This window comes from Nycticebus coucang, chromosome 2, assembly GCF_027406575.1.
Source record: "Nycticebus coucang isolate mNycCou1 chromosome 2, mNycCou1.pri, whole genome shotgun sequence".
Lineage (NCBI taxonomy): Eukaryota > Metazoa > Chordata > Mammalia > Primates > Lorisidae > Nycticebus > Nycticebus coucang.
This window is the reverse complement of record NC_069781.1, coordinates 79,703,103-79,730,508: the sequence shown is the minus strand read 5'-3', so window position 1 is coordinate 79,730,508 and position 27,406 is coordinate 79,703,103. Positions and strand designations below refer to the sequence as shown.

Below are 27,406 nucleotides of genomic sequence, written 5' to 3'. Positions count from 1 at the left end.
AGTCCCAGCTACTTGGGAGGTGGAGGCAGGAGAATGGCTTGAGCCCAAGAGTTTGAGGTTGCTGTGAGCTATGACGCCATAGCACTCTACCCACAGCTTGAGACTGTCTAAAAAAAAAAAAGTTAAAAATCAACATTCATTACTACACAATGTGTCCGACTACTGCCTGAAATATACCATGGTGTGTAAGTGGTTAAGAAGAATTGCACTGGCCGAGCACAGTGGCTCATGCCTGTAATCTTAGCACTCTGGGAAGCTGAGGTGGGTGGATAGCATGAGCTCACTAGTTCAAGACCAGCCTGAGCAAAAGTGAGACCTCTCTCTACTAAATATAGAAAAACTGAGGCAAAAGGGTCACTTGAGCCCAAGAGTTGGAGGTCGTTGTGAGCTATGATGCCACAGCACTCTACCCAGGGCAACAGCTTGAGAATCTGTCTTAAAAAAAAAAAAAAAAAAGAAGAAGAAGAAGAAGAATTGCATTATGTTTTTAAGGTTAAAGACCTGATTTAACTTTAACCATCTGGCAGAGCCACTAAACAAATACCTGTGCTGATGTTTAAAATGACTAAAGTACAAGTTACTAATTGAAAGCTTGGGACTTCTCTTAAATCCTTTGTTAAAGCTTATTTTACAAACCAATACAAGCTTCACTTAAAACATCAACAACAACAAAACCCCCAAAACCCCAACAACAATCCTTCCAATTGGCACCCTTTTGAAATGCATTTAAAACTGTAAGGCTCTTTGTCCGTAGGACATTCCTCAGCAATGGATCGTAAGTGAGATTCACTTGATAACACAGTGGTGTCCCTCAGCAGTGCCAAAGCCATTTCCTGCCCTGGCACTCAAGCATATCAAAAATGTCTTAAGAACTGCGGGATGCTTATGGAAGCAAAGAAAGGAAGGAGAACTGGGCCAGATATTAAGTCAGAATTATAACATCTGCAATCACAGATAAGAGAGCTGGGTAGTTTAGAGCAAGATGTACATGCTTAACATTAAATCCATCAAATTCAACTTCCCTGGTTTTTCTGGACCAATCTGAATTTAACTTTCCACTTTGAAGGTGGGGGAAAGACTGTGTCCATATTTTAAGCAATATTGCCCAAACCTCAGGGGCCAAGGGCTATCTTCACAATTACTACCTTAACCTCACTTATACCACTCAACCCAGAGCTGTAATTTTTTTTAAAACAAACTCACTGCTTTAATTTTTATTTTTGCCTTGTTCTAAGCAATATAGCCATGAAATAAACAGATTCAATGCTGGCTTTTGTGTTTTTCTATTCTTTCTTTTTTTTTTCTTTTTGTACGTAGCCCTTGGTTGAGTGCCGTGGCAACAGCTCACAGCAACTTCCAACTCTTGGGCTTAAGAGATTCTCTTGCCTCAGTCTCCCAAGTAGCTGGGACTACAGGTGCCCACCAGAGCGCTCCGCTATTTTCTGTTGCAGCTGTCACTGTTGTTTGGCTGGCCCAGGCTGGATTCGAACCCACCAGCCTGGGTGTATGTGGCTGGCACTGTAGTCACTGTGCTACAGGCGCCCAGCCTATGTTTTTCAATTCTTAACATGTAATATTCACGCACAATAATTGAAAAAGATAATATGTCCCTCCCTATACTACCTGTCTATATGCCACACATTGGAAAATACCATTTTGAGGACAGCATTAAAGACAAAGAAAATGCTTAATTAAATAATTAGGTTTTTTGGTGTTTTTTTTTTTTGATGTGACAGTCCTAATCTCTCTTGTGAGCTCACAAGTTATATTGAAGCTCTGGTTGCCATGGCCAGCTATAAGATAGACACTAATCCCTGTAAAAACCAGAATGGAACAGTCACCAATATGAGTAGCAACTGCCCCAGCCCGCCCAGGCCTTTCAGGGCTCTAGTAGTCAGCGCCAAGTTCTAAAAAGTGCATTTCCTAATCAAGTGGAAAAAGTGGGAGGGATGCTTTCCAACTTGGAACTCTGCCTCTCATGCAACAATGGACAAATTTAATCTACTGCTTTCCTAGGTACCATCAAAAATCGGAGCTCACTATCAGAATACTGGATGTTGGGACTACACTCCTGAAAACGTTTTCCCATTGCTATCATATTGAAACATACAGTCTTTTCAAAAAGTTTAATCATTATGCCACTTTAGACTCTCCTAAATTTGCTAGCTAGAAGCACCTTTGCTAAAATGGGTCTCACAAAATTCCTGTGAAGGTGAAATAGGCCCTAAATAGTTTTTGAACTTTAACAAAGTTCACACATTAACCATTGACATGTTAACTCAGTAAACAGGTGTTAAATATGACCTCTGACCCTGAAGTTTAGGATCAAGATGCTAACTCGGTAAACACCTGAGATAACCATTCTGCTTATTTACTTCCACCCACATCTGGAGCAACCCCACCCTCAGATGTGATTATACTCCAAAACACCTTTGCTGGAAAATGCCTCTTGGCACCAAGGCTGGCTAGTCCAAGGCTGTTCTGGCCAGCAATTGTTGGACCCCTGATTACTGCTTAGAGACTAATCAATGAGGCATTTTATTAGGAGTCAGCTCTCAGCCTAGATAAATTAGTCTGTAGCCACAACTGTTTAATGGGATTTGTTCTAGGGATTTAGCAAGGAATCCCCTGGTGGCTAGTGTTCCAGGTAGAAAGTATGTTGAAAGTTTCAGCAGTGATTACTAACCCATCCTAACTCTTCACCCCATCCCCACCACACCCATACTCCCTGCCACTCCCCAACCAAATCTGCATGACTTTTTAAACTACTATTCGACATACCATTTATTGTACATAGTACTAAAATGGCCCCACCTAGGTTTAGGAATTTACCTATCTCCTAAAAAGACAACCTTCTTTTTTTTTTAAGACTGAGTTTTTCACTCTATCACCCTTGGTAGAGTGCCGTGGCGTCACGCTACAGCAACCTCCAACCCCTGGGCTTAGGCGGCGATTCTCTTGCCTCAGCCTCCCAAGTAGCTGGGACTACAGGCACCCGCCACAACGCCTGGCTATTTTTTGGTCTTGTTTGGCCAGGGCCGGATTCAAACCGCCACCTTGGGTATATGGGGCAGGCGCCCTACTCACTGAGCCACAGGCACCACCCAAGACAACCTTCTTAAGGACAAAAAACCTTGCAAACTCAAAGTTAACGTGGGACTTTATCATCTCCCTTGTCTTCAGCAGTATATAGACAAGTTCTCACACTTTTCTGTATGAGAAATAGTTGGCTGTGACCTTTTGTCAATGTACAAAGAACTAGATCAAAAGTTAAACAAATGTAGGCAGAAGTCACTGCAAGTCATTCCCCAGGGGGTGGCGTAAAATTCATTGGTCTTAAGCCTATGACAGCCTCAAAAATAGTAATATTTACTGTGTAGGGGGTGGGGTGATAAGTTTACTGGGGAATTGGTTCACTTCTTTGTAAGGAAAAAAGATCAAGCCATAAATACATTAGAAATTTTTTTTTCAGATTGAGTCTCACTATGTTGCCCATGGTAGGGTGCCGTGGCGTCACAGCTCACATACTCAAGCTCACAGTTCACAAACACTTGGGCTTAACGCAATCCTCTTCCCGCAGCTTCCCAAGTAGCTGGGACTACAGGCGCCTGCCACAATGCCCAGCTATTTTTTTTGTTGTTGCAGTTGTCATTGTTGTTTAGCTGGCCCAGGCCGGTTCAAACCTGCCAGCCCCGGTGTATGTGGCCTGCTCCCTAACCACTGAGCTACAGGCGCTATCTACATTAGGGATTTCTCAAACCCCTCCCCATCGAACTTCTGTTGTGGGCATTCAAGGCCTTTCAAGACAGTGTGAGCCTTTTTCTCAGTTTCTTTACTTGAAATCGACCCAGCACCTCCTACCTGTACTTCTGGACCTTGCCTCCTTTTCAATCCAGCACCCGCACTTCAGAGTTCAGAGTTTCAGCAGCTGTTTCGGTTCCTAATACCAGCTCCCCTTGACTGAGCGCTCACTACATTACAGTGTACTCAGAATAATTTCACTGAGGCCTCACTCAGCCCTGTTATGCTTTACTGGCCCCCTTTTCAGCCCCGGCTTGCACTGTCGGGTATCTGTTCCAATGCCCTTTCTTCCCAGCAAGGATCCCTGACAGGAGTGCACAGGGGACAATCCCACCCTCTGTTGTATTTCTAGATTGCACAGTGCTCATCTGCAATGCCCATTCCCTCCCTCAGCCCCAGGAATCCCAACAGAGAGACTGCAGGGTCCAAAACAAGTCTAAAGTTTCCAGGTCCAACAGATAAAGGCAGAAATTGAGTCTCACTCATCTCTGTATCCCCACACCGTGACTGGCACCAGTGGGGCTCACTATCAGCTCAGTGGTACTGAAAAAGTTGCAGCAGCATTTCAGGGGTGAAAAAGTGCCCTTCATCAATCTCTGGCCATAACCTCTGAAACACCCCAGGAAACACCCCCAAAACATTGCCTCAGTAAAGCAACCCCCCAAGCATCGCCCCACAATGGAGAAGCCACAGCACCCTGTCCACATCCCCAAATGACACTCGGATTATCGGTTACTTGCCGTCTTTCCCAGCAAGACTGTGGCAGGAGCACGCTCTTACCCATTTTTTTATTCCCCACATGGAAGTGGAGTTGTTTCTGAAAATACATTGAATAATCAAATTTCATTCTCTTAGGCAGATTATTAAAGGACATTTTGCAACAAATGCAATTACTGCTGCTAATTTCTCACTGAAATCCGTTTCTTTCCTAGGTGTGCCTGACAGAAGTTACCCACCCGCTGTCTCAGGAGTAAAGCAGACACAGGTGGGCCTATTTTCCCACGGTGATTGTCAGCACGCCCAGCACAGAAAACCGAGAGCACCGAAGAACAGGGCCCCTCTCTCTCTCCCTCCTGGCATTCTCTGGCTAAGGGAGTGAGCACCCACAGAGGAGTTTCTATCATGGGACAACTCCCGGCTGGGAACTTTGGGAAACCACCATTATTACTCAGACCAGACAGCTGCCGGGGAAGCAACTCTGCCTAAGAACTGAAGCTAAAATAGAGGTGGGAGGCTATATTTTGTTACTAAGCCCTGGATTATTCACTCCTAAGTTCCTCCACATTTCAAGAATGTTAAAACCCTGGAAGTGAAACTCCTGATTATTTATAACTTACAATAAACTACTGTGTAACAGCAGAAACTTGACAGATGAAGACATAAAATAAAAACTGGTGACAGGTAAGTAGGATAGTACCAGAGTGCAGTGTATCCATCACTCTCTTTTTGTGGCTTTTTCCAAAATTCCATCTCCATTCCTTCCTGAAAATATTTTTACACCGCAGAGGCAGCGGATTCTGGTGTCTGATGAGTTTTCAGCGTCTGTCACGTACACATTCTTACAACTTTACATCCAGTAGAGAGTGTGGTTTGAAATGGAGAAGGAAACACAAAAGACGTACAACAGGCACCACGCGACGCTTCCAAAGTAGCAGAAATCCAGGACCCTGGGTTCGAGACAGTTTGCCCACTCACGACTTAATCTCAAGCCCAAGAGACTTTAAAGTATAAACCAGGAGCCAGGGAGGCCAGGAGCCGTCAGCGCCCCCTTCCGCTCCCCACCTCCGCAGGGGAGAACTCCAGCTTCCCAAAGCGCACCAGCGGCGCGCAGAGCCCACCACGCGCTCCCGCTTCACCTCGCGCTCCCTCTCCCGACCGCGCCGCGCAGGAGGCACTTACGCGGAGCCAACCTGACAGCTCCCGCCGGGGTGGGAACCCGCGGTCTCCCCGCACCGGCATCTCGGGCGCTGGTCCCCGCGTGGCGCACAGCTCTGAGCCTCGCTCCTACTCCCGCTCCTCCTCGACGCGGCCGGTCGGTCCACTGACCTGCAGCCCCGGCCGCCGGGGTGCCGGCCCGCGGAGACCCACCCCTTTGTCCCTCCTCCCGCCGCCGCGGCGTGAGCCCGCCCCCCGCCCGGCCCGGGAACTCTCAAACCGGCCGCTACCACCCGGCGCCGGCCGGGGGGAGGGTGGCCGGTGCCGCGCCCTCCCCCGAGAACCCCGCGGCGGGTCACAGCACGCGCGACTCCCGATCGGGGGCGGGAGGAGACGGGGGCGTCGGCAGGGGTGACCCGGGGGCTCGGAGGGCCCGCGGTCCACTCCCCCGACCTGCCTACCCCCGGTCAGCAGGATGGTTCGCTCCGCTGCGCTCCCTGGAGCTGGCGGGTCCGGCTCCGAGCGCGCGCCCGGGGAGCGCTGCAAGTTTGGAGGGCTGGAGCGAGATGGGGGCGCCGGCTCGAGCGTCTGATTTTAACCCCCCCGTGAAGTCGCGTGGGCATTTTGCGGACCACTTTTTGGAGCAGTTCCCTTCCGAAGAGTAGACCTGGGAAAACCCCAAGTTTTCTGCCCTGATGAAGGCCTGCACCGCCAGCCTCACCCGATTTCTCAGTTCGGCTGCTTATCCGACCGAATTCCGAGGGTAAAAGATGTTCATATTAAATATTAAAACTAGACTTTTCGGGCGGCTCCTGTGGCTCAGTGAGTAGGGCGCCGGCCCCATATGCTGAGGGTGGCGGGTTCAAACCCAGCCCCGGCCAAACTGCAACAACAACAAAAAAAAATAGCTGGGCGTTGTGGCGAGCGCCTGTAGTCCCAGCTACTCGGGAGGCTGAGGCAAGAGAATCACGTAAGCCCAAGAGCTGGAGGTTGCTGTGAGCTGTGTGACACCATGGCAGTCTACTGAGGGCAGTAAAGTGAGACTCTGTCTCTACAAAAAAAAAAAAAACTAGACTTTTCAGTACAATATACTCCAGGTTATCTCTTCGCCACATTTCCAATAATTCCAATAAGAAATCGAAACTCCTCCCTCTCCCATCATCAGCTTATAAAAGCCTGCCAGTAGGTCACAAATGCTTATTGACCAGATTCATCTCACTCATTCATTTAAAAGTCCTGTATGTACAAAGAATCGTGCGATTTAAAAGTATGTCTCTTTTAGGAGCACATAAATTATTTGGAGAAGCCAGATACTCACTGCTGATTAAAAATATAACTTTGGGTTCAAAATCTAAGAAAAGCAGTAGTGTTACCCACACCCCTTTTCCCTTAAATTGGGAAGCAAAACTCAGCCTAGGCTTCCAAGGAAAAAGTAAAAGGTAAAAGGTCTGCTCTGCCCAGGGGAAATACAGATGCTGGCCCCTTTCCCTGAGAAGTTGCTTCACTTCCTGCCTAATCAAAACAAGGTTGGCAGTTTAGGTGGAAAAACAAGTCCAACAGATGCCTCTCCAGAAGTGTTATGCTTCTGGCCTCCTTTGAAGAAGCCAAGTCCACACCTCTGGGTAAAAAAGCCCTGTGAGTAACGTTTCCCACTTGACCTCGAATCTCCAGACTTAGACATTTTGGTTGTACTCCTCAAGTCAAGGTGTTACTCTCCTGACGTAAACTCCTCTTTATAAAATGTTTCCCAAAATAAGTGGTGCTGACTAATACTAATGATAGCACTTGTGAGCTGGCCACACCTTGGTGACGTGAGCTCAGACCACTCTCACTTAAAAAAGAAGAAAAGAATCCAGAGTGTGGCAATTACATCTGCTGAATAATTCCTCTTTTTCTCTCTAGAGGTGTGCTGTTCAATATGATGACCACTTGCCACCTGTGGATATTTACACTTAAATTAAGTAAAATTAAAAGAAATGAAATCTCATGAGAATCAAGTGCTTAGTAGCCACATGTAGCTCAAGGCTAGCATGTTGGGTGGCACGGATACAGAATATTTTCATTAATATAGAAAGTTCTATTGGACTGCACTATTCCAAATGATGAAATATTCATATACTCGAATACTATTCTTCTGGCACAACACCTGACAGATGATAAGCATTCAATAAATGGCTGCTGAAAACATGATTCCACTGATACACTGGTACTGCTGATGGCAGTATAAGTCAATACAACTCTTCGGGGAAACATTTTCTTTTCTTTTGAGACACAGTCTCAAGCTGTCACCCTGGATAGAGTGCCATAGTGTCACAGCTCACAGCAACCTCCAACTGTTGGGCTCAAGTGACCCTCTTGATTCAGGTTTTTTTTTTTTTTTGAGACAGAGTCTCACTATGTCACCCTAGGAAGAATGCCATGGCGTCACAGCTCACAGCAACCTCCAACTCTTGGGCTTAAACGATTCTCTTGCGTCAGTCTCCCAAGTAGCTGGGACTACAGGCGCCCCCTACAACGCCTGACTATTTTTTGGTTATAGTTGTCATTGTTGTTTGGCAGGCCAGGTCTGGATTTGAACCCACCAGGTTCAGTGTATGTGGCTGGTGCCCTAGCCGCTGAGCCAGTTTATTTTTTTCTATTTTTAGTAGAGACAGGGGTCTCATTTTTGCTCAGGCTGGTCTCAAATTCGTGAGCTCAGGCAATCCACCTGCCTGAGCCTCCCACAGTGCTGGGATTACAGGCATGAGCCACTATGCCCAGCCTGGAGAAACATTTTATTAGTAAATATTTTTCACATGTGGGGTTACGCACATTAACCTCACTCCTAGAATGTATTTATCCATAGAACTTCTCTCCAACATGTACTTACAGAGCACATCTCTCAATTCCCTGATAAAATACTGATGCTACTGTCTCAGAGAGCTCAGTTCATTACAATAGGCAATCAGCAAAATTTGAACTGGGCGCAGTGGCGCATGCCTGTAATCCCAGGATGCCAAGGCAGGTGGATTGCCTGAGCTCATGGGTTTGAGACCAGGCTGAGCAAGAGCAAGACTTGGTCTCTAAAAATAGCTTTGAGACCAGCCCTCTCAAGAGGGAGACCCCTAGCCAGGTGTTGTGGTGAGCGCCTGTAGTCCCAGCTGCTCGGGAGGCTGAGGCAAGAGAATCACCTAAGCCCAGGAGTTGGAGGTTGCTGTGAGCTGTGTGAGGCCACGGCACGCTACCGAGGGCCATAAAGTGAGACTCTGTCTCTACAAAAAAAAAAAAGAGGGAGACCCCATCTCTAAAAATAGCTGGGCATTGTGTGGCAGCTGCCTGTAGTCCCAGCTACTCGGGAGGCTGAGGCAAGAGGACTGCTTGAGCCCAAGAGTTTTGGGTTGCTATGAGCTATGACACCACATTACTCTATCAAGGGGGACAAAGTGAGACTCTGTCTCAGAAAAAAAAATTTTTTTTGTTTTTTAGAGACAGAGTCTCACTTTATTGCCCTCGATAGAGTGCTATGGTATCACAGCTCACAGCAACCTCTCACTCCTGGGCTTAAGCAACTCTCTTGCCTCAGCCTCCTGAGTAGCTGGGACTACAGGTGCCTGCCACAATGCCCAGCTACTTTTTTGTAGCAGTTTGGCTGGGGCCGGGTTGGAACTCGCCACCCTCAGTATATGGGGCCAGTGCCCTACCCATTGAGCCACAGGCACCACCCAGAAGAACAACTTTTTTTTGAGTAAGTGCTAGGATCTCTAAAGGCTCACGGTAGTCTGAGAAGGCTATGAGGGGGCGCCTCACCCTTCCTGAGTTGCGAGGATAGAGTTTAGGGAAGGCTTTACAGAGGTGGGGCTGTTATGCATTCTAAAGGAGAGGTAGGAATGAGTTTTTGAGACAAAAAGAAGAAGAAAAGCCTTCCAGGTAAGGGGAATAAATAACATATGAGTATGGAGAAGCAATGAATGAAGAGACAGTATTACTGTTGAGGGGCCAGAAGGCGAGGTTACCCAGGCAAGTGGGGGCTGTACTCTGAACATAGAAGTGGAATTAGATCAGGCTTTTATAAAGATCACTTGGTCAGCTTCTTGGAAGACGGAGTTCAAACTTGTGGGAGAGGGATGTGAGTAAGAATGACAAGACCAGCAAAAAATGTATTCTATGGGAATGCAGGTGAGAGATGACGTTGCTATGAAGTCAGGCAGTGTTAGACAAAGAAGGCCAGATTTGAGAGAAACTCAGGAAGTGGACCAGCAGGCTGGATGACTGCCTGAGTTGATATGGGGAGACGAGGAGGGAAGTGAGCCTAGGGTGACTCTCCAGTTTCTGGTATACCTACCTAAGTAGATGACAGCAGCTTTTACCAAGATAGAGAACACAGGAATGGGAACAGATCTTGGGAGGGACTTGAGGAAGGATGAAGAATTCAGTTATGAACTGATTTTCAAGGGTTATAGCTTATCCAGGTGAAAATGTTCAGTAATTTAACAAATACTCACCGAGTGTCTAATATGTGCTGGTGAATATTTGGGTGGAAAGACTTGGGATAGAGAATGAGATCTGGAGGCCACTAATGTATCACTGAAGTTGAAGACATGGGAAGAGATGACTCCCATATCTGGAGACGACCAAGGAAAGAACTCATCTTTGGCAAAGAACTTGAAGCAAGTTCAAGTCTCCCGAACAGGGACCAAAGAGGAACTGCCAGAAAAGAAAGAAAAAGCCTTCTGGAGGACAGTGTCCAAAAGCCAAGGGAAGAACAAATTTCAGGAGGAAGAGAGCAGCCAACAACCTGGAACTCTGAGGAGGTCAATTAAGGTAGGAACTGACAATGCTCATTAAGTAGAGGAACACTGCTTATCTTGGCCAGAGCTGTTTCCACGCCAAGATGGGACTGGAGGTTAGGTTACCGTGGGTGACTGTGTGTGAGGCAGCCCTTCATCATAGGCCTATTTCTAATAATGAAAGGTGGAAACCATCAGTGTCCAGGGGTGGCAGGCTATTAAACTATTATCAACTTAATCAGCCTAGCAGGCCCTCTTTAAAATTATAATAAGGAAGTCTATACAACAAGCAAAGAAGAAGGATAATGACATAATTATCAACAACAAAGAACACGTATTTTCTCTAGACTGTGATGACAATAGTGAAATTGTGAAAAAATATATTTAAAAAATAGGAAAGTATATTTAAAAAATGATTGCAGAGAAGATAGGGTGGTACATATGACTTTCTTTTTAGATTTTAGGTATTTGTGCAATGGACAATTTTTTCCAACATTTTTCAGGGTGTACTACGGTATATAAGATCTCTGAAACAGGGGTCAGCACCTGTAATTCACCAGTTAAGGCACCAGCCACATACACTGGAGCTGGCGGGGTCAAACCTGGCCTGGGCCTGCCAAACAACAATGACTACAGGCCATCTAGAAGCAGATTTTCACACCTCCTCGAATCTCTGGTTTGGCCCACCTGCCTCTACTCCAGGCTTCACCATGTCCATCAGGGTTACCCAGAAGTCCTACAAGGTGTCCAGCTCTGCCGCACAGGCCTTCAGCAGCCATTCATACAGCAGTGGGCCCGGTGCCCGCATCAGCTCCTCGAGCTTCTCTCGGGTGGGCAGCGGCAGCTCCGGAGTGGCCTGGGCACCAGCCTGGGTCTGGGTGGAGGCTACGCCAGGGCTGGAGGTATGGGGGGCATCACAGCCGTCACAGTGAACCAGAGCCTGCTGAGCCCGCTCAACCTGGAGGTGGACCCCAACATTCAGGCCGTGTGCACCCAGGAGAAGGAGGAAATCAAGACCCTCAACAACAAGTTTGCCTCCTTCATCGACAAGGTGAGCTTCCTGGAGCAGCAGAACAAGATGCTGGAGACCAAGTGGAACCTCCTACAGCAGCAGAAAACGGCTCGCACCAACATGGACAGCATGTTTGAAAGCTACATCAACAACCTTCGGCGACAGCTGGACACACTGGGCCAGGAGAAGCTGAAGCTGGAGGCAGAGCTTGGCAACATGCAGGGGCTGGTGGAGGACTTCAAGAATAAGTATGAGGAGGAGATCAGTAAGCGTACAGAGATGGAGAATGAATTTGTCCTCATCAAGAAGGATGTGGATGAAGTGTACATGAATAAGGTGGAGCTTGAGTCCCGCCTGGAAGGGCTGACTGACAAAATCAACTTCCTCAGGCAGCTGTATGAAGAGGAGATCCGTGAGCTGCAGTCCCAGATCTCGGACACATCTATGGTCCTGTCCATGGACAACAGCCGCTCCCTGGACATGGACAGCATCATTGCTGAGGTCCGCGCCCAGTATGAGGAGATCGCCAACCGGAGCCGGGCTGAGGCTGAGAGCGTGTACCAGACCAAGTACGAGGAGCTGCAGGTGCAGGCTGGGATGACCTGCGGCACATGAAGACGGAGATCTCCGACATGAATCGCAACATCAGCCGGCTCCAGAATGAGATCGAAGCTCTCAAAGGCCAGAGGGCTTCCCTGAAGGCCTCCATCGCGGATGCCAAGCAGCGTGGGGAGCTGGCTGTTAAGGATGCCAATGCCGGGCGGCACCTGTGGCTCAGTGGGTAGGGCGCCGGTCCCATATGCCGGAGGTGGCGGGTTCAAACCCAGCCCCGGCCAAATTAAAAAAAAAAAAAGGATGCCAATGCCAAGCTGGCCCAACTGGAGGCTGCCCTGCATCAGGCCAAGCAGGACATGGCTCAGCAGCTGTGTGAATACCAGGACCTGATGAATGTCAAGCTGGCCCTGGACGTGGAGATTGCCACCTACCGCAAGCTGCTGGAGGGTGAGGAGAGCCGACTGGAGTCAGGGATGCAGAACATGAGTATCCACACGAAGACCACCAGTGGCTACTCAGGTGGCCTGAGCTCGGCTTATGGGGGCCTCACAAGCCCTGGCCTCAGCTATGGTCTGAGCTCCTTTCAGACCAGCTTTGGCTCTGGTGGGGGCTCCGGCTCCTTCAGCCACACCAGCTCCAGGGCTGTGGTTGTGAAGAAGATTGAGACCTGAGACGGGAAGCTGGTGTCTGAGTCCTCTGATGTCCTGCCCAAGTGAGCTGCCACTGCAGCCCCTCCAGTCTACCCTCTCACAGGGCTGCCACAGAGCCGTGCCAGGAGCACATGGAACAGAAGACCCACCTGAGGCTCAGCCCCATCCCTCAGCTCATTCTTCTGGGGAGTTTACCACCTGGGTTACCCCCCTCTTACGTTTATCCCCAACTAAAACTCAATTTGCTTTTTCCAAAATAAAGCCTCGGCCTCACAAAAAAAAAAAAAAAAAAACAATGACTACAACCAAAAAATAGCCGGGCATTGTGGCAGGTGCCTGTAGTCCCAGCTACTTGGGAGGCTGAGGCAAGAGAACCGCTTAAGCCCAAGAGTTGGAGGGTGCTGTGAGCTGTGACGCCACATCACTCTACCAAGGACTCCGTCTCAAAAAAAAAAAAAGGTCTCTGAGATAGGTTGGTCAGAAGACCTCAAATAAATCTAATAAACAAAATGCCTCTTAGATTTTCTCAAGAATGTTAGGATTTGAGGTGTATATATACACATATGTAGACATATGTCTATATGTGGCTATAAAGTATCATCAGTTGGCAACAAACGAAACTGACACTGAAAAGTCTACAGGTTAACTGAGCAATGAGCTGACTGGGAGGCGGAATGCCACAGACTGGAATTATAACTCTCCTCCAGGAAATCTTTCTCCAGTGCCTGCCAGGTACCCTTGGATAGGTACGGGGAAGATGAAGGCTGTGTAACAGGGAGCCTGCTTGAGTGTGATGAAGACTAAAGATCTGTAAGCACCTGGTGACAAGTCAGGAAAATTGCTCAAGTACAGGTGTGACTAAAGTGCTGGAGCAGCAGCTGAAACCCTGCCCCAGGGACCTGAGGTTTTTCAGGAGAAAAGGCCTGGAATTCCCTCACTTTCCTGGCAGCAAATCTTCTCTTCCGGACTCTCCTGTCCTCCTCAGTCCAAACACAGGTCCATATTCATTTGCAGGACCCTTTCCACAACAACCACCCCACTCCACACAGCCCCCCAAATTACCACCAGGAGCACGGCACCTAAAATTCGGCTTCACAGCTTATTCCTTCCGTTTTAGTTATTATGTATTACTTACAATTGTTCAATTTTAAAGTTTGTTAAAATACTCTTCTTTTTTTTTTTCTTTCTTTTGGGGGGAGTTGGGGAGGAACGATGACTAGGCAGCAACTTAGCTTCTCTGATCTACATGGCTAGTTGGAAAAAAAAAAACTAACGACAAAAAAATCCCTGCTTATTTGTATAGGGAGCTATGTCTGGAACCATATATTCCTGCCAACTCTCCACCCCGTAGAGTAATACTTAGTAGCCTTCTGAATTGAAATGCTCCTCTTTCAAATCTTTGATGGTTCTAGAAATATGATACAATGGAACAAATCAGATTTGAACAATAAGAAATTTGTAAAGAGAGCAAATTAGTTTCAAGATATCTTCTAGCACAGATGAATACATTATAAACCACTGGAAAAACTCTAAGGCCTGCTTCAATCTTTGGGGCAATAAAAGATTCTTGCTTTTCCTTGGGAAACATGTTCTCTCTAGTTCACTGGTAACTCAATTTTCAGACTGTCTTTAGGATTGTTCCCATATCTTAATATTATGTACAAGGAGCAGAAAGTTGTCTGAGTCGCCATTTTTCCAATGTATCCTGATCTCTACATTTTCATGTCCCAAAGGATGGCACCAATTTTCATGTAGACATTCTTCTATTTAGGTAACCTAAAGTAGAAGGCTATTTATATTGTTCCACAGTTACAAAAAACTATTATCATTTTGGTTACTTTTTTAGACTGAGCTTTGAAAGAACAGGATGCTCATTATAAAGCATTTGAGCAGTTCAGAAAAACATTAAGAAATTTAGAAATCCTGCCGGGCACGGTGGCTCATGCCTATAATCCTAGCCCTCTGGGAAGCCAAGGTGGGTGGATTGCCTGAGCTCACAAGTTCGAGACCAGCCTGAGCAAGATTGAGATCCTGTCTCTAAAAATAGCTGTGTGTTGTGATGGGCGCCTATAGTTCCAGCTAATCAGGAGGCTTTGACAAGAGAGTCACTTAAACCCAAAAGTTTGAGGTTGCTGTGAGCTGTGACAACAGAGCACTCTCCAAAGGGTGATAAGTGAGACTCTATATCAAAAAAAAAAAGGAAATTTAAAAATCCTAATGATTTAACATTAGGTGAACATTCTAGACTCATTAGTATATACAGACAGAAGGCTACATAGATGACTACCCAGAGACAAAAATAATTTTAACAAAAATGAGATCCTACAATAGTGTTTTCATTTAAAATAACAAATAAAATTCTATTTAATGTTGATAGAAGGAAGAGAAGGGATCTCTCTCTCTCTCTCTGAACATGCACTTAGGAAAGGCTATATGGGCACACCTCAATTGCATCTCCAAGTCAACAAGAACTGAATCTAAACTGAGAGCACCTTGATCTTGAACCTCCCAGCCTCCACGGCTATGAGAAATAAACGTCTGCTATTGAAGTTATCCATGAATCTATGAAATTATGTTATAGCAGCCTGAGCTAAGACATCTCTAAGGCCTCCATAGTGGACTCTACCACTTTCTCCAACTCCAGTCCTAGAAAGCCTCGCAGCATCTTTTGAAGCATCTGGTCGTAGACAGCCCTTGTTAGGGAGAGCGCTATGCAGCATAGAGGAACTCTTCCGACCTGGCAGGATGCCCTGGCTCCTCAGAGGCCCTGGGCTGAGTTATGACAGCCTTTATTCTTTTAGTACTGTTTACATAGCAGAGTGTATGAAAGCCACACTCTCTTTTTAGGAACAGATACCACTATCTTCTAACTCTTCATAAAAAACAAAAAGAAACCAAACAGACACCCGATAAACATGATTGATTAAATGCGTATTATGTGCCAATAGCTTTTCATGCACTATATTAACTCATTTAATGGAATGCCTCATAGGGACTTAGTTTATTTATTTATTTATTTATTTATTTAGAAAGAGTCTCACTATGTCGCCCTCAGTAGAGTGCCATGGCATCACAGATCACAGCAACCTCCAACTCTTCGGCTTAAGCAATTCTCTTGCCTCAGCCTCCCAAGTAGCTGGGACTACAGGTGCCTGCCACAATGCCTGGCTATTTTTTTGTTGCATTTGTCATTGTTGTTTAGCTGGCCCCGGCAGGGTTCGAATCCCCCAGCCTCAGTGCATGTGGCTGGTGCCATAATCACTGTGCTATGGGCGCCAAGCTGTGACTTGGTATATTAGTATTACTGCCCCTGCTTTATAGATGAAGAAACTGAGCTTCAGAGAAAGCCCAAGTAGATGTAGGTACAGACTTCAAACCCAAGCCTGTCAGATTCTTTTTTCTTTCTTTTTTTTTTTTATTGTTAAATCATAGCTGTGTACATTAGTGCAATCAAGGGGTAGAATGTGCTGGTTTCATATACTATCTGAAATATTCTCATCAAACTGTTCAGCGTAGCCTTCATGGCATTTTCTTAGTTATTGTATGTAGACATTTGTATTCTGCCTTTAATAAGTTTCACCTGTACCCATTCTAAGATGCACCGTAGCAGGCCTGTCAGATTCAAAGCCCATTCTCTCCACTGCTTTCGTAGGCCCTTGTTTTCACTGCTTCCACCCAACAGGACAGTGGCATGGTGTGGGAAGAGAGGTGTAGTTTTGTGATTGTTATGGTGGTTTCCTTTTTAGTGAATTTTATCCAAACAATGTTGGAGAACCAAGTTCATGAAACACTTCCTACGAAATATTAAAAAGGTAAGGACCACAAATGTGATTTGGCTCCCCACAGTGAGCTAGTTAATTAAGACTCCTTGATTCAAATGTCATTCTAGTGTCTAAATGAATTTCAGAGCTCCTTTCCCCCAAAAACATACTTTGAAAAAAGCACTTTATAAATTAGCACTGCCCCCATTAGATATGCAAGTCCTGGGTGCAACACCTGAATTGATTTTTTTTTTTTAATTGCCACCGGAATCCACTAGCCCTAAGAATTGAAAACCCCTGGTCAACACAAATTAAAGTTGTTTAAGAGTTGCAAAGAATTTTTAGGCCTGAAAGTGGCCTTTGAAAAAGGCTGCAAGCAAATAGCTTTCCAAGACAGTCATGCTAATTAGCACCAGCCTCTTCAAACAAAAGCAACTGGGCTAGAAAAAGCACTTTCAGGGGATGATCAATAAAATTGAAAATGGGACTCCTAACACTTATGTTCTATAGGACAGTGTCCTAAATTTCTCTGATGATGGGAATCCCTGAGGCACTTCTGAAAACCAGCATCCCAGGTCCCTCCCAGAAAATTCTGGTTCAGTAGGTCTGAGAAGGAGCTGGGGAATTAATAGTGTTACCATTCGTCCCCAAGGGATTCTCCACATCAGGGAGGTTTAGGAAATTCTGCTAAAGGGACATTGTTACAGTTAACTGACACAAGACAGGAAGATCACAATTTTGAAAACGGACAAAACATTGTTGTCTTTGGTTTACAAAAGACAGGGTCTATTCTCAAAGTTCCTTTTATGTTTATTTATGTTTGTTTGTATACAAACACATACATTTGGATTTTGATTGTTTTTCTTCTTTTCTTTTTCTTTTCTTTCTTTCTTTCTTTTTTTTTTTTTTGAGACAAGAGTCTTGCTCTGTTCCCCAGGGCTAGAGTGCAGTGGCATTATCATAGTTCCCTGTAACCTCAAACTCCCAGGCTCAAGCAATCGTCCTGCTTTGGTCTACCAAGTAGCTGGAACTACAACCACAAGCCACTGGCCACAATACTTGGCTAATTTTTATTATTTGTAGAGAAAGGGTCTCGAACTCCTGGTATCAAGTAATATCCCTCCCACCCCCATTTCCTCGGCTTCCCAAATGCTAGGATTATGGGCATGAGCCATAGCCCAGCCAATTTCAATTATTCTTATATAAATGATAATAGTTAATTTACTCAAACTATACCATAGATCACAAAAAAGTAGTAAAATTCAACTAAAATGTCACCATCCAGAGCCAACTACTGTTAGTAATTAGATAAGCACACTTCCAGTGTCTCTCTGCACAGATAAGCATGTGGATATTGTATATAATTTTACACACTTGGGGTATATGCTGGCATACGATATGCTCTTTTAAAACCTATTTCTACAGAGACTATTGTTTGACTATTTTTCATGAAATATAGGTCTATACATTTTTCTAGCTGGATAACATTCCACTTCTATTATTATACCATAAATGGGTAAATAAATACCTTAAAATTCTTTTTTTTTTGTAGAGACAGAGTCTCACTTTATCATCCTTGGTAGAGTGCCTGGCATCACACAGCTCACAGCAACCTCCAACTCCTGGGCCGAGGCAATTCTCTTGCTTCAGCCTCCCGAGTAGCTGGGACTACAGGCACCTGCCACAACGCCCGGCTGTTTTTTTTGTTGCAGTTTGGCCGGGGCCGAGTTCAAACCCGCCACCCTCAGCATATGGAGCTGGCACTCTACCCACTGAGCCACAGGTGCCACCCAAATATCTTAGAGTTCTTTTTAAAACTGGTATGGAGGGTAAGAAAAAATCAGGTAAATGAAACTCCTGAGATTTATTTAGCACAGACAATGAGGAGACAAGCAGCTTGGAAGACTCGGGCAAAATTCATAAAAGATATGCTAAGTGTAGATAATTGTAAGATATGTTAAAGATAAACAGAATAAATGGAATATTTTTGTGTTAAAGGAATTTGTTATAGAATAGATTTAAAAATGAAACAAATGAGAGTTTTACTTAAAACAGAAGGGGATCAAAGGACAAAGTTTTTTTGAGACAAAGTCTCAAAAAAAGAGAGACAGAGAGAGTACTAGGGTGGGTAAAGTACTTTGGCATCGATCATAGCTCACAGCACCCTGGATTTCCTGTGTTCAAGCAATCCTCTTGTCTCAGCCTCCTGAGCAGCTGGGACTACAGGTGCCTGGCATGACACCCAGCTAGTTTTTCTATTTTTCATAGAGCCAGGTCTCACTCTTGCTCAGGCTGGTCTCGAACTCCTGAGCTCAAGCAATCTACCCACCTTGACCTTCCAGAGTGCTAGCATTACAGGTGTGAGACACTGCGCCCGGCCCTCAACTGTGGTCTTTATGACCACAGCATCAGCAGGGAAAGCTGACCCACAAGGAGACACATTATAAGCACAGGGTTCCAGAAGTGTGGATCTTTTATCCTCTTTGTATCCTAACCTGGTTATGTTTTTTTTTTTTTTTTTGGAGACAAAGTCTCAAGCTGTTGCCCTGGGTAAAGTGCCGTGGCGTCAACAGCTCACACCAACCTCAAACTCCTGGGACCAAGCTATTCTCTTGCCTCAGCCTCCCAAATACCTGGGACTATAGGCACCCACCACAACCCCCAGCTATATTTTTGGCCGGGCTGGATTCGAACTTGCCAGCTCTGGTGTGTGTGGCTAGCGCCCTAGCCACCTGAGTTACAGGCGCCGAGCCCTAACCTAGTTATGTTAACAGGCTCCATCTCTTTCTTCTGGCTTCTCTCCTGTGTTTTCCAGTTGAATAAATAATGTGATTGGAACACCTGGTTTTGGTCTCTGTGCCTTTCCACTGCATGATCTCTGGGGAAGCTAACTCTGGTAGTGTTCTTGGAGGCTAGGACTGCATCAAGCTAAAAGGTTCCCTCTCCCCAAGAACAGTGGACAGAGACAAGCAGGGTGGGAAGTCATAGTGAATAAAATTAGGCTTATAGGAGGTACACCAGATCCTTTAATAATCCGGGATGTCAGGGCCAGGGTAAGCACAAGAGTGAAATCTTTCCTTCAGTTTCAGAACTTTATGGGACTTTTAGCTGTTCCTGCTTCCAAAGTCATGATCCAAATTCTTAAAGAAATCAATTAGGCTCAGCGCCTGTGGCTCAAGTGGCTAAGGCGCCAGCCACATACACCTGAGCTGGCGGGTTCGAATCCAGCCCGGGCCGGCCAAACAATGACGGCTGCAACCAAAAAATAGCCAGGTGTTGTGGTGAGCACCTGTGGTCCCAGCTACTTGGGAGGCGGAGGCAGGAGAATCGCTTGAGCCCAAGAGTTGGAGGTTGCATGTGAGCTGTGAAGCCATGGCACTCTACCCAGGGCGACAGCTTGAGGCTCTATCTCAAAAGAAAACAATTAAAGTTTATTTTCTCCTTGAGATTTACACTCTAAACACTAAGTCACACAAACAGTGTGTTCTTTTATTATTTTTTCAGAGATAATCCTAGTTATTACTTGCAATGACACTTTTTTTTTTTAACATATCTTCTCTCTTCTTAATCTAGTTCTGCCTCTGCTGAGACCTTCCTCCAGTTGCTAACATATCTCGATTCTTGTCTAAGTCTTGGGAAAGCATCCCTCTTTCTTGCCATATTTATCCTGCTGAGCTAAAGCCATCTGAAGATAAAAATATAACTTTCACAGCAGTGCCTGTAGCTCAGTGGGTAGAGTGCCAGCCACATACACCACGGCTGGTGGGTTCGAACCTAGCCCAGGCCAGCTAAAACACAATGACAACTACAACAACAAAAATAGCCGGGCATTGTGGCAGGCACCTACAGTCCCAGCTACTCGGGAGGCTGAGGCAAGAAAATCACTTAAGCCCCATAGTTTGAGGTTGCTGTGAGCTGTGACGCCACAGTACTCTACTGAGGGTGACATAGACTCTGTCTCAAAAAAATACATATATATAACTTTCGCACATTATGAAGCCACTTTCAAGGTGTGTAGACAGAGTTAATTATTTTAGTAACCAGTATTATGATCTGAAGTAAAATAATTTTATATATGTGTAATTATTTGATTTTTGAATATCAATAATTATTTCAAATATCCATATCAAACAGCCATGAAAACTATAAGCAAATAATTGTGTATATCCTTTCAAAAACCAATTCTTTTTCTTTTTGGGGGGTGGGGGACAGAGTCTCACTCTGTTACTGAGCCTAGAGTGCCATGTTCTCAGCCTAGCTCACAGTAACCTCAAACTCCTGGGCTCCAGGAATCCTCCTGCTTCAGCTTCCTGAGTGGCCGGGACTATAGGTTTGTGTCCCATGTCTGCCTAATTTTCCTGTTTTTGGTAGAGACAGGATCGTGCTTTGCTCAGCCTAGTCTCAAACTGAACTCTTCACCTTCCTCCCCCTTGGCCTTCCAGAGTGCTAGAGGAGCCACTGAGTCTGGCTCAAACCTCAATTCTTTTGAACATGAACTAATTTCAACATGGAGGGGTGGAGGGTGAATCCTGCTCAGGATGTTTTGCCTAATCTCACTACACAATGATTACCTCTAAATGAATCAAAATTTTGGCTTAACTAGAAACTGTTATTAACCATTCAACTGTGTGTAAAGTACCAAAATCAGGGCTCCAATGACAATCCCCCTCCCCTCCAATCAGAAACTAGCTGCTGCTTCTTCTTCTCTATTTTATTAAGTTAAATGGGAATCATAAAATAAGCCTCCTAGGCTCCCCTACATAGCCACAGTCCCAAGGTTCCAACAAGGTTCCACAGTCACAATAAGGTGACTGCTAGTTGCCAAATGGACTACAGTTTCTCCTAAGGGAAGAGCCTTTATCCATCTAAATTTCCTCAGTGGGTACTGTGCCTGCCCCAAGGGATACCTGAAGCCAGTGACTGGACCTCTAAATGGCTGGCGTGGGGGAGGAGAAATTGCAGAAGAGAAGGGCAGGTAATGTGAGGGAAAGGGGGAAGAATCACAAGGAATCCTTTCAAGAAATTTGGACATGAAAAAAGTAAGAACTAGTGCTCCAGGTCATCTTAATTCTTTTTTTTTTGAGACAGAGTCTCCTTATTTTGCCCTCGGTAGAGTGCTGTAGTGTCACAGCTCACAGCAACCTCAAACTCAGGGGCTCAAGCGATTCTCTTGCCTCAGCCTCCCTAGTAGCTGGGACTACAGGCACCTGCCACAACACTCGGCTATTTTTGTTGTTGTTGTTTGTTTGTTTAGCAAGCTCAGGTGGGTTCCAACCCACCAGCCCTGGGGCATGTGGCTGGTGCCCTAACCATGGAGCTATGGGCACCAAGCAGATTTCCTGAATAATTTTCATCTACAATTGATTGCAGTTATTTGAGTTTTTTGAGTTATTTGACTCAAAATTATTTGAGTTATTTGAACTCAAATAACCATGTATTTATAAGTATTTAACATTTTACATGTAATAGCCAAAAAAGCCTCATTTTAAAAATATCTTCCCTTCCTTTCATGAATTTTAAATGCTTCATATACTCTAATAATTTCCCAGTAGTCCTTTCATAACAGATGAAATGGGAAACTAGGGTAGGCACAGTGGCTCACACCTCTGGTCCTAGCACTCTGGGGGGCCAAAGTGGGTGGATTGCTTGAGCTCACTGGTTCAAGACCAGCCTGAGCAAAAGCAAGACCCCCGTCTCTACTAAAAAAAAAAAAAAGGGTGGCACCTGTGGCTCAAGGAGTAGAGCGCCGGTCCCATATGCCAGAGGTGGCGGGTTCAAACCTAGCCCCAGCCAAAAACCACAAAAAAAAAAAAAAAAAAAATAGAAAAACTGAGGCAAGAAGATCTCTTGAGCCCAAGTTGGAGGTTGCTGTGAGCTATGATGCCATGACACTCTACCCAGGGCAACAGCTTGAGATTCTGTCTCAAAAAAAATAAATTTACATTTATGTATTTTAAATAAATAAATAAAAATTTAAAAAATAATAATAATAATGGGAAACTAAAATATAAGAGTATCATAACCAGAAACTCAAAACCCAAAGCTAACAGACTAGACTTAGTACCCTGATCTCCACAATACTGCTCTGCCTGGTGAACCAAAAGGAAACATGACAGAAACAAAGAAAATTCCAGATGCCAGCAGAGTACGAGGTGAAAGAACACAGCTGTGGAAGTCAGACAGACCTGGGTTCCAGCAAGCCCCAGTGTTGCCACATCTTAGGTTTATCCTTATGACATTGCCAACATTCAGCTGTTTTGACCTACAAAATGGCAAGTTTGTGTGGTTTGGCCTAAGGACTGTGTGGCATAGGCAACACTTTGCCTACACTCTCCAAGCTTCTATTTTTGGTCTGAGGAGTTGAATCGTGTCTCCTCAAAATTCATATGTTGAAGTCCTCACTCCTAATGTGACCTTATTTGGAGACAAGGTCTTTCTAGAGGTTATCAAGTTAGAGCGAGGTCTTTAGGATGGGCTCTGATCAAATTGACTAGTGTACTAATATAAAGGGAAAATTTGTACAGAGAGGGAAGATAATAAGAAGAGGCAGAAAGAGAAGACGGCCATTTACAAGCCAAGGAGAGAAGTCGAAACACATCCTTCCCTTGCTGCTCTCAAAAGGAACCTGCCCTGACAGCACCTTGATAGTGAACTTGCATCTCCAGACTGTGACACAGTAACTTCTGTTGTTTAAGCCACCAAGTTTATGGTATTTTGTTACTGCAGCTCTAGCAAACACAAATTGGGGTTACAATTGGACACACACCTCATAGGATGGGTATGAGAATTAAATGAGTTAATGCTGCCAGACATGGTGCCTCACACCTGTCCTGTCACTCTGGGAGGCCAAGACAGGTGGACTGCTTGAGCTCAGACCAGTCTGAGCAAGAGAGAGACCTCGTCTCTACTAAAATAGAAAAACTAGCCAAGCTTTGTGGCACATGCCTTTAGTCTCAGCTACTCTGGAGGCTAACGCAAGAGGATCGCTCAAGCTCAAGAGATTGAGATTGCTGTGAGCTATGATGCCATAGCACTCTACCCAGGGTGACTCTGTCTCAAAATTAAATAAATAAACAAACAATGCAGGTAAAATGTCTGGCACACTACCAACTATATAATAAGAACCCAAATGAAGATTCATATTGGAATCACAGTGGAATTCTCAAGACTAACAGACTTGTTCTTTTAGCCTAGAGCACCATCTCCAAATCCTCTAATATGCAGTCTCTGCTCCCAGAGTTTCCTTTACCCCCATTGTACACCTGCTCAACTACTTTTTGTCCTCTTGTTTCCCCTCAAAGGCCTCCTCCCCCCAGGAGGCTGCCCCTGACTTAATCACTGCTTCAGGCCTTCTGCCACCCACCTCCACTTTAAGGTGGTAGAACAGTATTTTTCACACAGGAAAGCAATTATGGATTCTAGGGACCACAATTGTATCTTCTAAATTTTCCTTAGCAGGCTCGGCACCCATCCCACAGTGGTTACGGCGCCAGCCACATGCACCAAGGCTGGCAGGTTCAAACCTGGCCAGGGCTAGCTAAACAACAATGACAACTACAACAAAATAATAGCCAGGTGCTGTGCAGGCACCTGTAGTCCCAGCTCCTTGGGAGGCTGAGGCAAGAGAATCAATCACTTAAGCCCAAGAGTTTGAGGTTGCTATGAACTGTGACGCCACAGCACTCTACTGAGGGCAACATGAGACTCTGTCTTAAAAAAAAATTATTTTTTTCCTCAGTAGTGCTGGGTGACATGCTCATTAAATTATTTGAGGAGGGTTCCACACCCGTAGCTCAGTGGTTAGGGAACCAAACCATGTGGTGCCGGCCACATGCACCAGGGCTGGTGGGTTCAAACCCGGCCTGGGCCTGCTAAGCAAAAAAAGAAAAAAAATAGCTGCGTCTTGTGGTGGGCGCCTGTAGTCCCAGCTACTAGGGAGGCTAAGGCAAGAGAATTGCTTGAGCCCAAGAGTTTGAGGTTGCTGTGAGCTGTGACACTACCACTGTACTCTACCAAGAGCGACATAGTGAGACTCTGTCTCAAAAGAAAAATAATATATACACACATAAATATATTTGAGGAAAGAATCCCTTAACTGCAGTCAAAAAACTGTCTGCACATGTACCATCTACAAATGAGCCCATACTCTAAACAGGCTGCTAAAAGTACTCACTAAGTTAGTGGTTCTCAAAGTACGGCCCAGAAACCCAAAGTATAGACCTGTTTGGGATAGCTAGGAATGCAAATTCCTGGGCTTTGCCCCACATTACCTGAAGCAAAAGCTCTGGGGATGGAGCTCAGGCATTTGTTTGAAAAAGTCCTCCAGGTGCTTCTGATGTGGCTAAAGTTTGAGAACCACTACTCTAGTCTGACCAGTACAGGATAAGGTTTGGTTACTGGTGGAACTCCCTGAGAATTCCTATAAACTGAGGAGCATAGGGGAGGAGGGACCACTGAGGGGGTCCCAGGTGTACCCAAGCAAGTTTTAAGCTCTCACCTCCAATTCACTTTGACCATATGATGAGGTGAGTCAGTGGTAACTTGATGGTGTCTAAATTGCCTAACAATGAGATTCCACATCTAGGAAGTGAGGCTGTGCCCAGACTCTGCAGGGCTAAGATGATTTTGCCAAGTTAGAAAGGTGAGATAATCAAAGCCCCGTAAAGTAGTAGCAAGAAACCAGCCCTGGGCAAATAGTGTTCATTCAAAGAGAAGTAGAAAAGGAGCATAGAATGGGTAGAAGCTGACGAGTATAAACCTCAGGTTCATGACAGCTCAGAAGACTTCTGCTCAACCCATACCGGACAATGCCAGAGGATCACAACATTCTTGCTCAACAAACTGGAGCAATACCTACCGACCCCTAACTCCAGGCAGCCATAGACCAAGCCTTAGAGAAAAACCTGTTTACTAGTCTGAGGGTTTTCGCATTTCTGTTTTTTTTTTTTTTTTTGTCTTAGCCTCACCTGTCCAGACTGCAATCCTAATCTAGGTTTAAGAAGTCAAGTCTTCAGTCTCTATAGAGTCACCATAGGCATCAGCTGTTAATATAGAAATCTCACTGAATGTGGGAGTCAGGGGCTGTGCTACCTTGGGACATGTTTTGAAATCTTTGAATCTCAGATTCTTTACTTGCAAAGGGAGCTAGTAGTACCTCCTGTCTGGGTTGTTGTGAGGAGAAACAATATGAGTGAAAGCAGCACACCCTGTTCTGGCAAATAAAAGGCTCTTAATGTTTTGGGGGCAAGACACAATTGTAAGAGGGACGTTACCTAACAAATGCAATCAGTGTAACCTGGTTTTTGTACCCTCAAAGAATCCCCAACAATAATTAAAAAAAAAAAAAAAAAAAGGCTCTTGATGTTTGGTGGCCTGAAACTAGCCCAAGGTAGAATGGGGGGTGGGGAATGTTTGCCACCCAAGCTTGTCTCGGGCTAATTCATCCCAGATAGCCAGGCTTAGGTGTCTACACATAAAAGAGACCTGGAGCAAGGCACTGACTCTGGAAAGCACCTGCTGTTGGGAAGGCATGTGTTCCAGTAGACCAAGTACAAGGAGAGGACACAAGGGAGCTGGTTACCAGGAGGGAGTTGCTTGAGTCAGAAAGAGCCTTCCTTCCAACAGACAGTACAAGCTCCACTCCCTCTTTGCATCTTCCACACGGTCCCTCAGATTCATTTGATTAAATCAATAAATACTACCTAGGGGCAGCGCCTGTGGCTCAAAGGTAGGGCGCCAGCCCCATATGCAGGTGGTGGCGGGTTCAAACCCAGCCCCGGCTAAAAACTGCAAAAAAGTTAAAAAAATAAACACTACCTAGAAATCCAATTTTAGGAAAACCACTTCTGGAGTCTGGGCAAGAACCTGTCTTCTCACATTTGGGACATTTAAGGGCTCCATAGAGAACATTTCAGTAAATAAAACCCACTTCCAGTTGTCAATCCTGTGAAAACTGAGGACTTCCCTACTCAAGTGTCCTCATTTGAGCAACTAGACTCTAAGAAAGGCCTTGGCATTTGCCCGGTACCTGCTATATATTAATTTTTTTTTTTTTTTTGAGACAGAGTCTCACTATGTCGCTCCCCTTGGTAGAATGCCGTGGTGACACAGTTCACAGCAACCTCAAACTCCTGGGCTTAAGCAATTCTCTTGCCTCAGCCTCCTGAGTAGCTGGGACTACAGGTGCCCACCACAATGCCTGGCTATTTTTTGGTTGCAGTTGTCATTGTTGTTTTAACAGGCCCCAGACCAGGCTCGAACCTGCCAGCCTCGGTATATGTGGCTGGCACCCATTCCACTGAGCTATGGATGCTGAGCCTGCTATATATTAATGACTTCGTGTTGACGCTTCCTTCTTAGATGAAGGCTCTGAGAAGCATTAAGACATGTGCCCAGACTGGGCGCAATGACTCACACCTGTAATCCTGGCACCCTGGGAGGCCGAGGCAGGTGGATTGCCTGAGCTCATAGGTTTGAGACCAGCCTGAGCCAGAGTGAGACCTCATCTCTAAAAATAGCCAGGCATTGTGGCAGGAGCCTGTAGTCCCAGCTACTTGGGAGGCTGAGGCAAGAGAATTGCTTGAGCCCGGGAGTCTCAGGTTGCTGTGAGCTATGACATCATGGCACTCTATCTGGGGTGACAAAATGAGACTCTATCTCAAAAAGAAAAAAAAAAAAGACATGTGCCCAATAGCACACAATTAGGAGGTAGCAGCACCGGGATTTGAACAAACATCTGCTATTCTAGAGTTTGCTATTCACACTGCACTACACTGTGGTTTCCACATGAAGCTGCAATCCACCCAGGCAGGGGCTGCCAGCTTAAACAGACAGGAATTATAAAACAAACACATGAAAAAAATTCCAACCCTCCTCCAGCCAGGCATGGACTGGCCTATAATTGGAGGTCAAAATGTAACTAAGAACAAATACATCCCAGCATCTGTCAAAATAAAATTTAATACCTTGTAAATCTTGTTTAATTCG

General features: G+C 45.4%; 1 protein-coding gene and 1 pseudogene across 5 annotated transcripts in view; one reads left to right on the top strand and one right to left on the bottom strand.

Moving 5' to 3' along the window:
• Nucleotides 1-27,406, bottom strand: part of TJP2 (tight junction protein 2) — a 151,171-nt gene that overhangs the window by 80,481 nt on the left and 43,284 nt on the right. Inside the window, exon 1 of one of the 4 annotated variants that reach the window (XM_053574581.1) lies at nt 5,701-5,932. The exons of 2 other annotated variants lie outside the window; for them this stretch is intronic. In XM_053574581.1, coding sequence (XP_053430556.1) covers nt 5,701-5,760 — 60 coding nt within the window. In that variant the 5' untranslated portion in view covers nt 5,761-5,932. Of the gene's footprint in view, nt 1-5,700; nt 5,933-27,406 lie in introns of those variants that run through there. One more of the 4 variants, XM_053574615.1, reaches the window with a different exon arrangement.
• LOC128574026 (keratin, type II cytoskeletal 8-like) lies at nt 11,087-12,899 on the top strand (annotated as a pseudogene). The gene is made up of 2 exons (XR_008376590.1): nt 11,087-12,203; nt 12,309-12,899. The product of XR_008376590.1 is annotated as a keratin, type II cytoskeletal 8-like (transcript).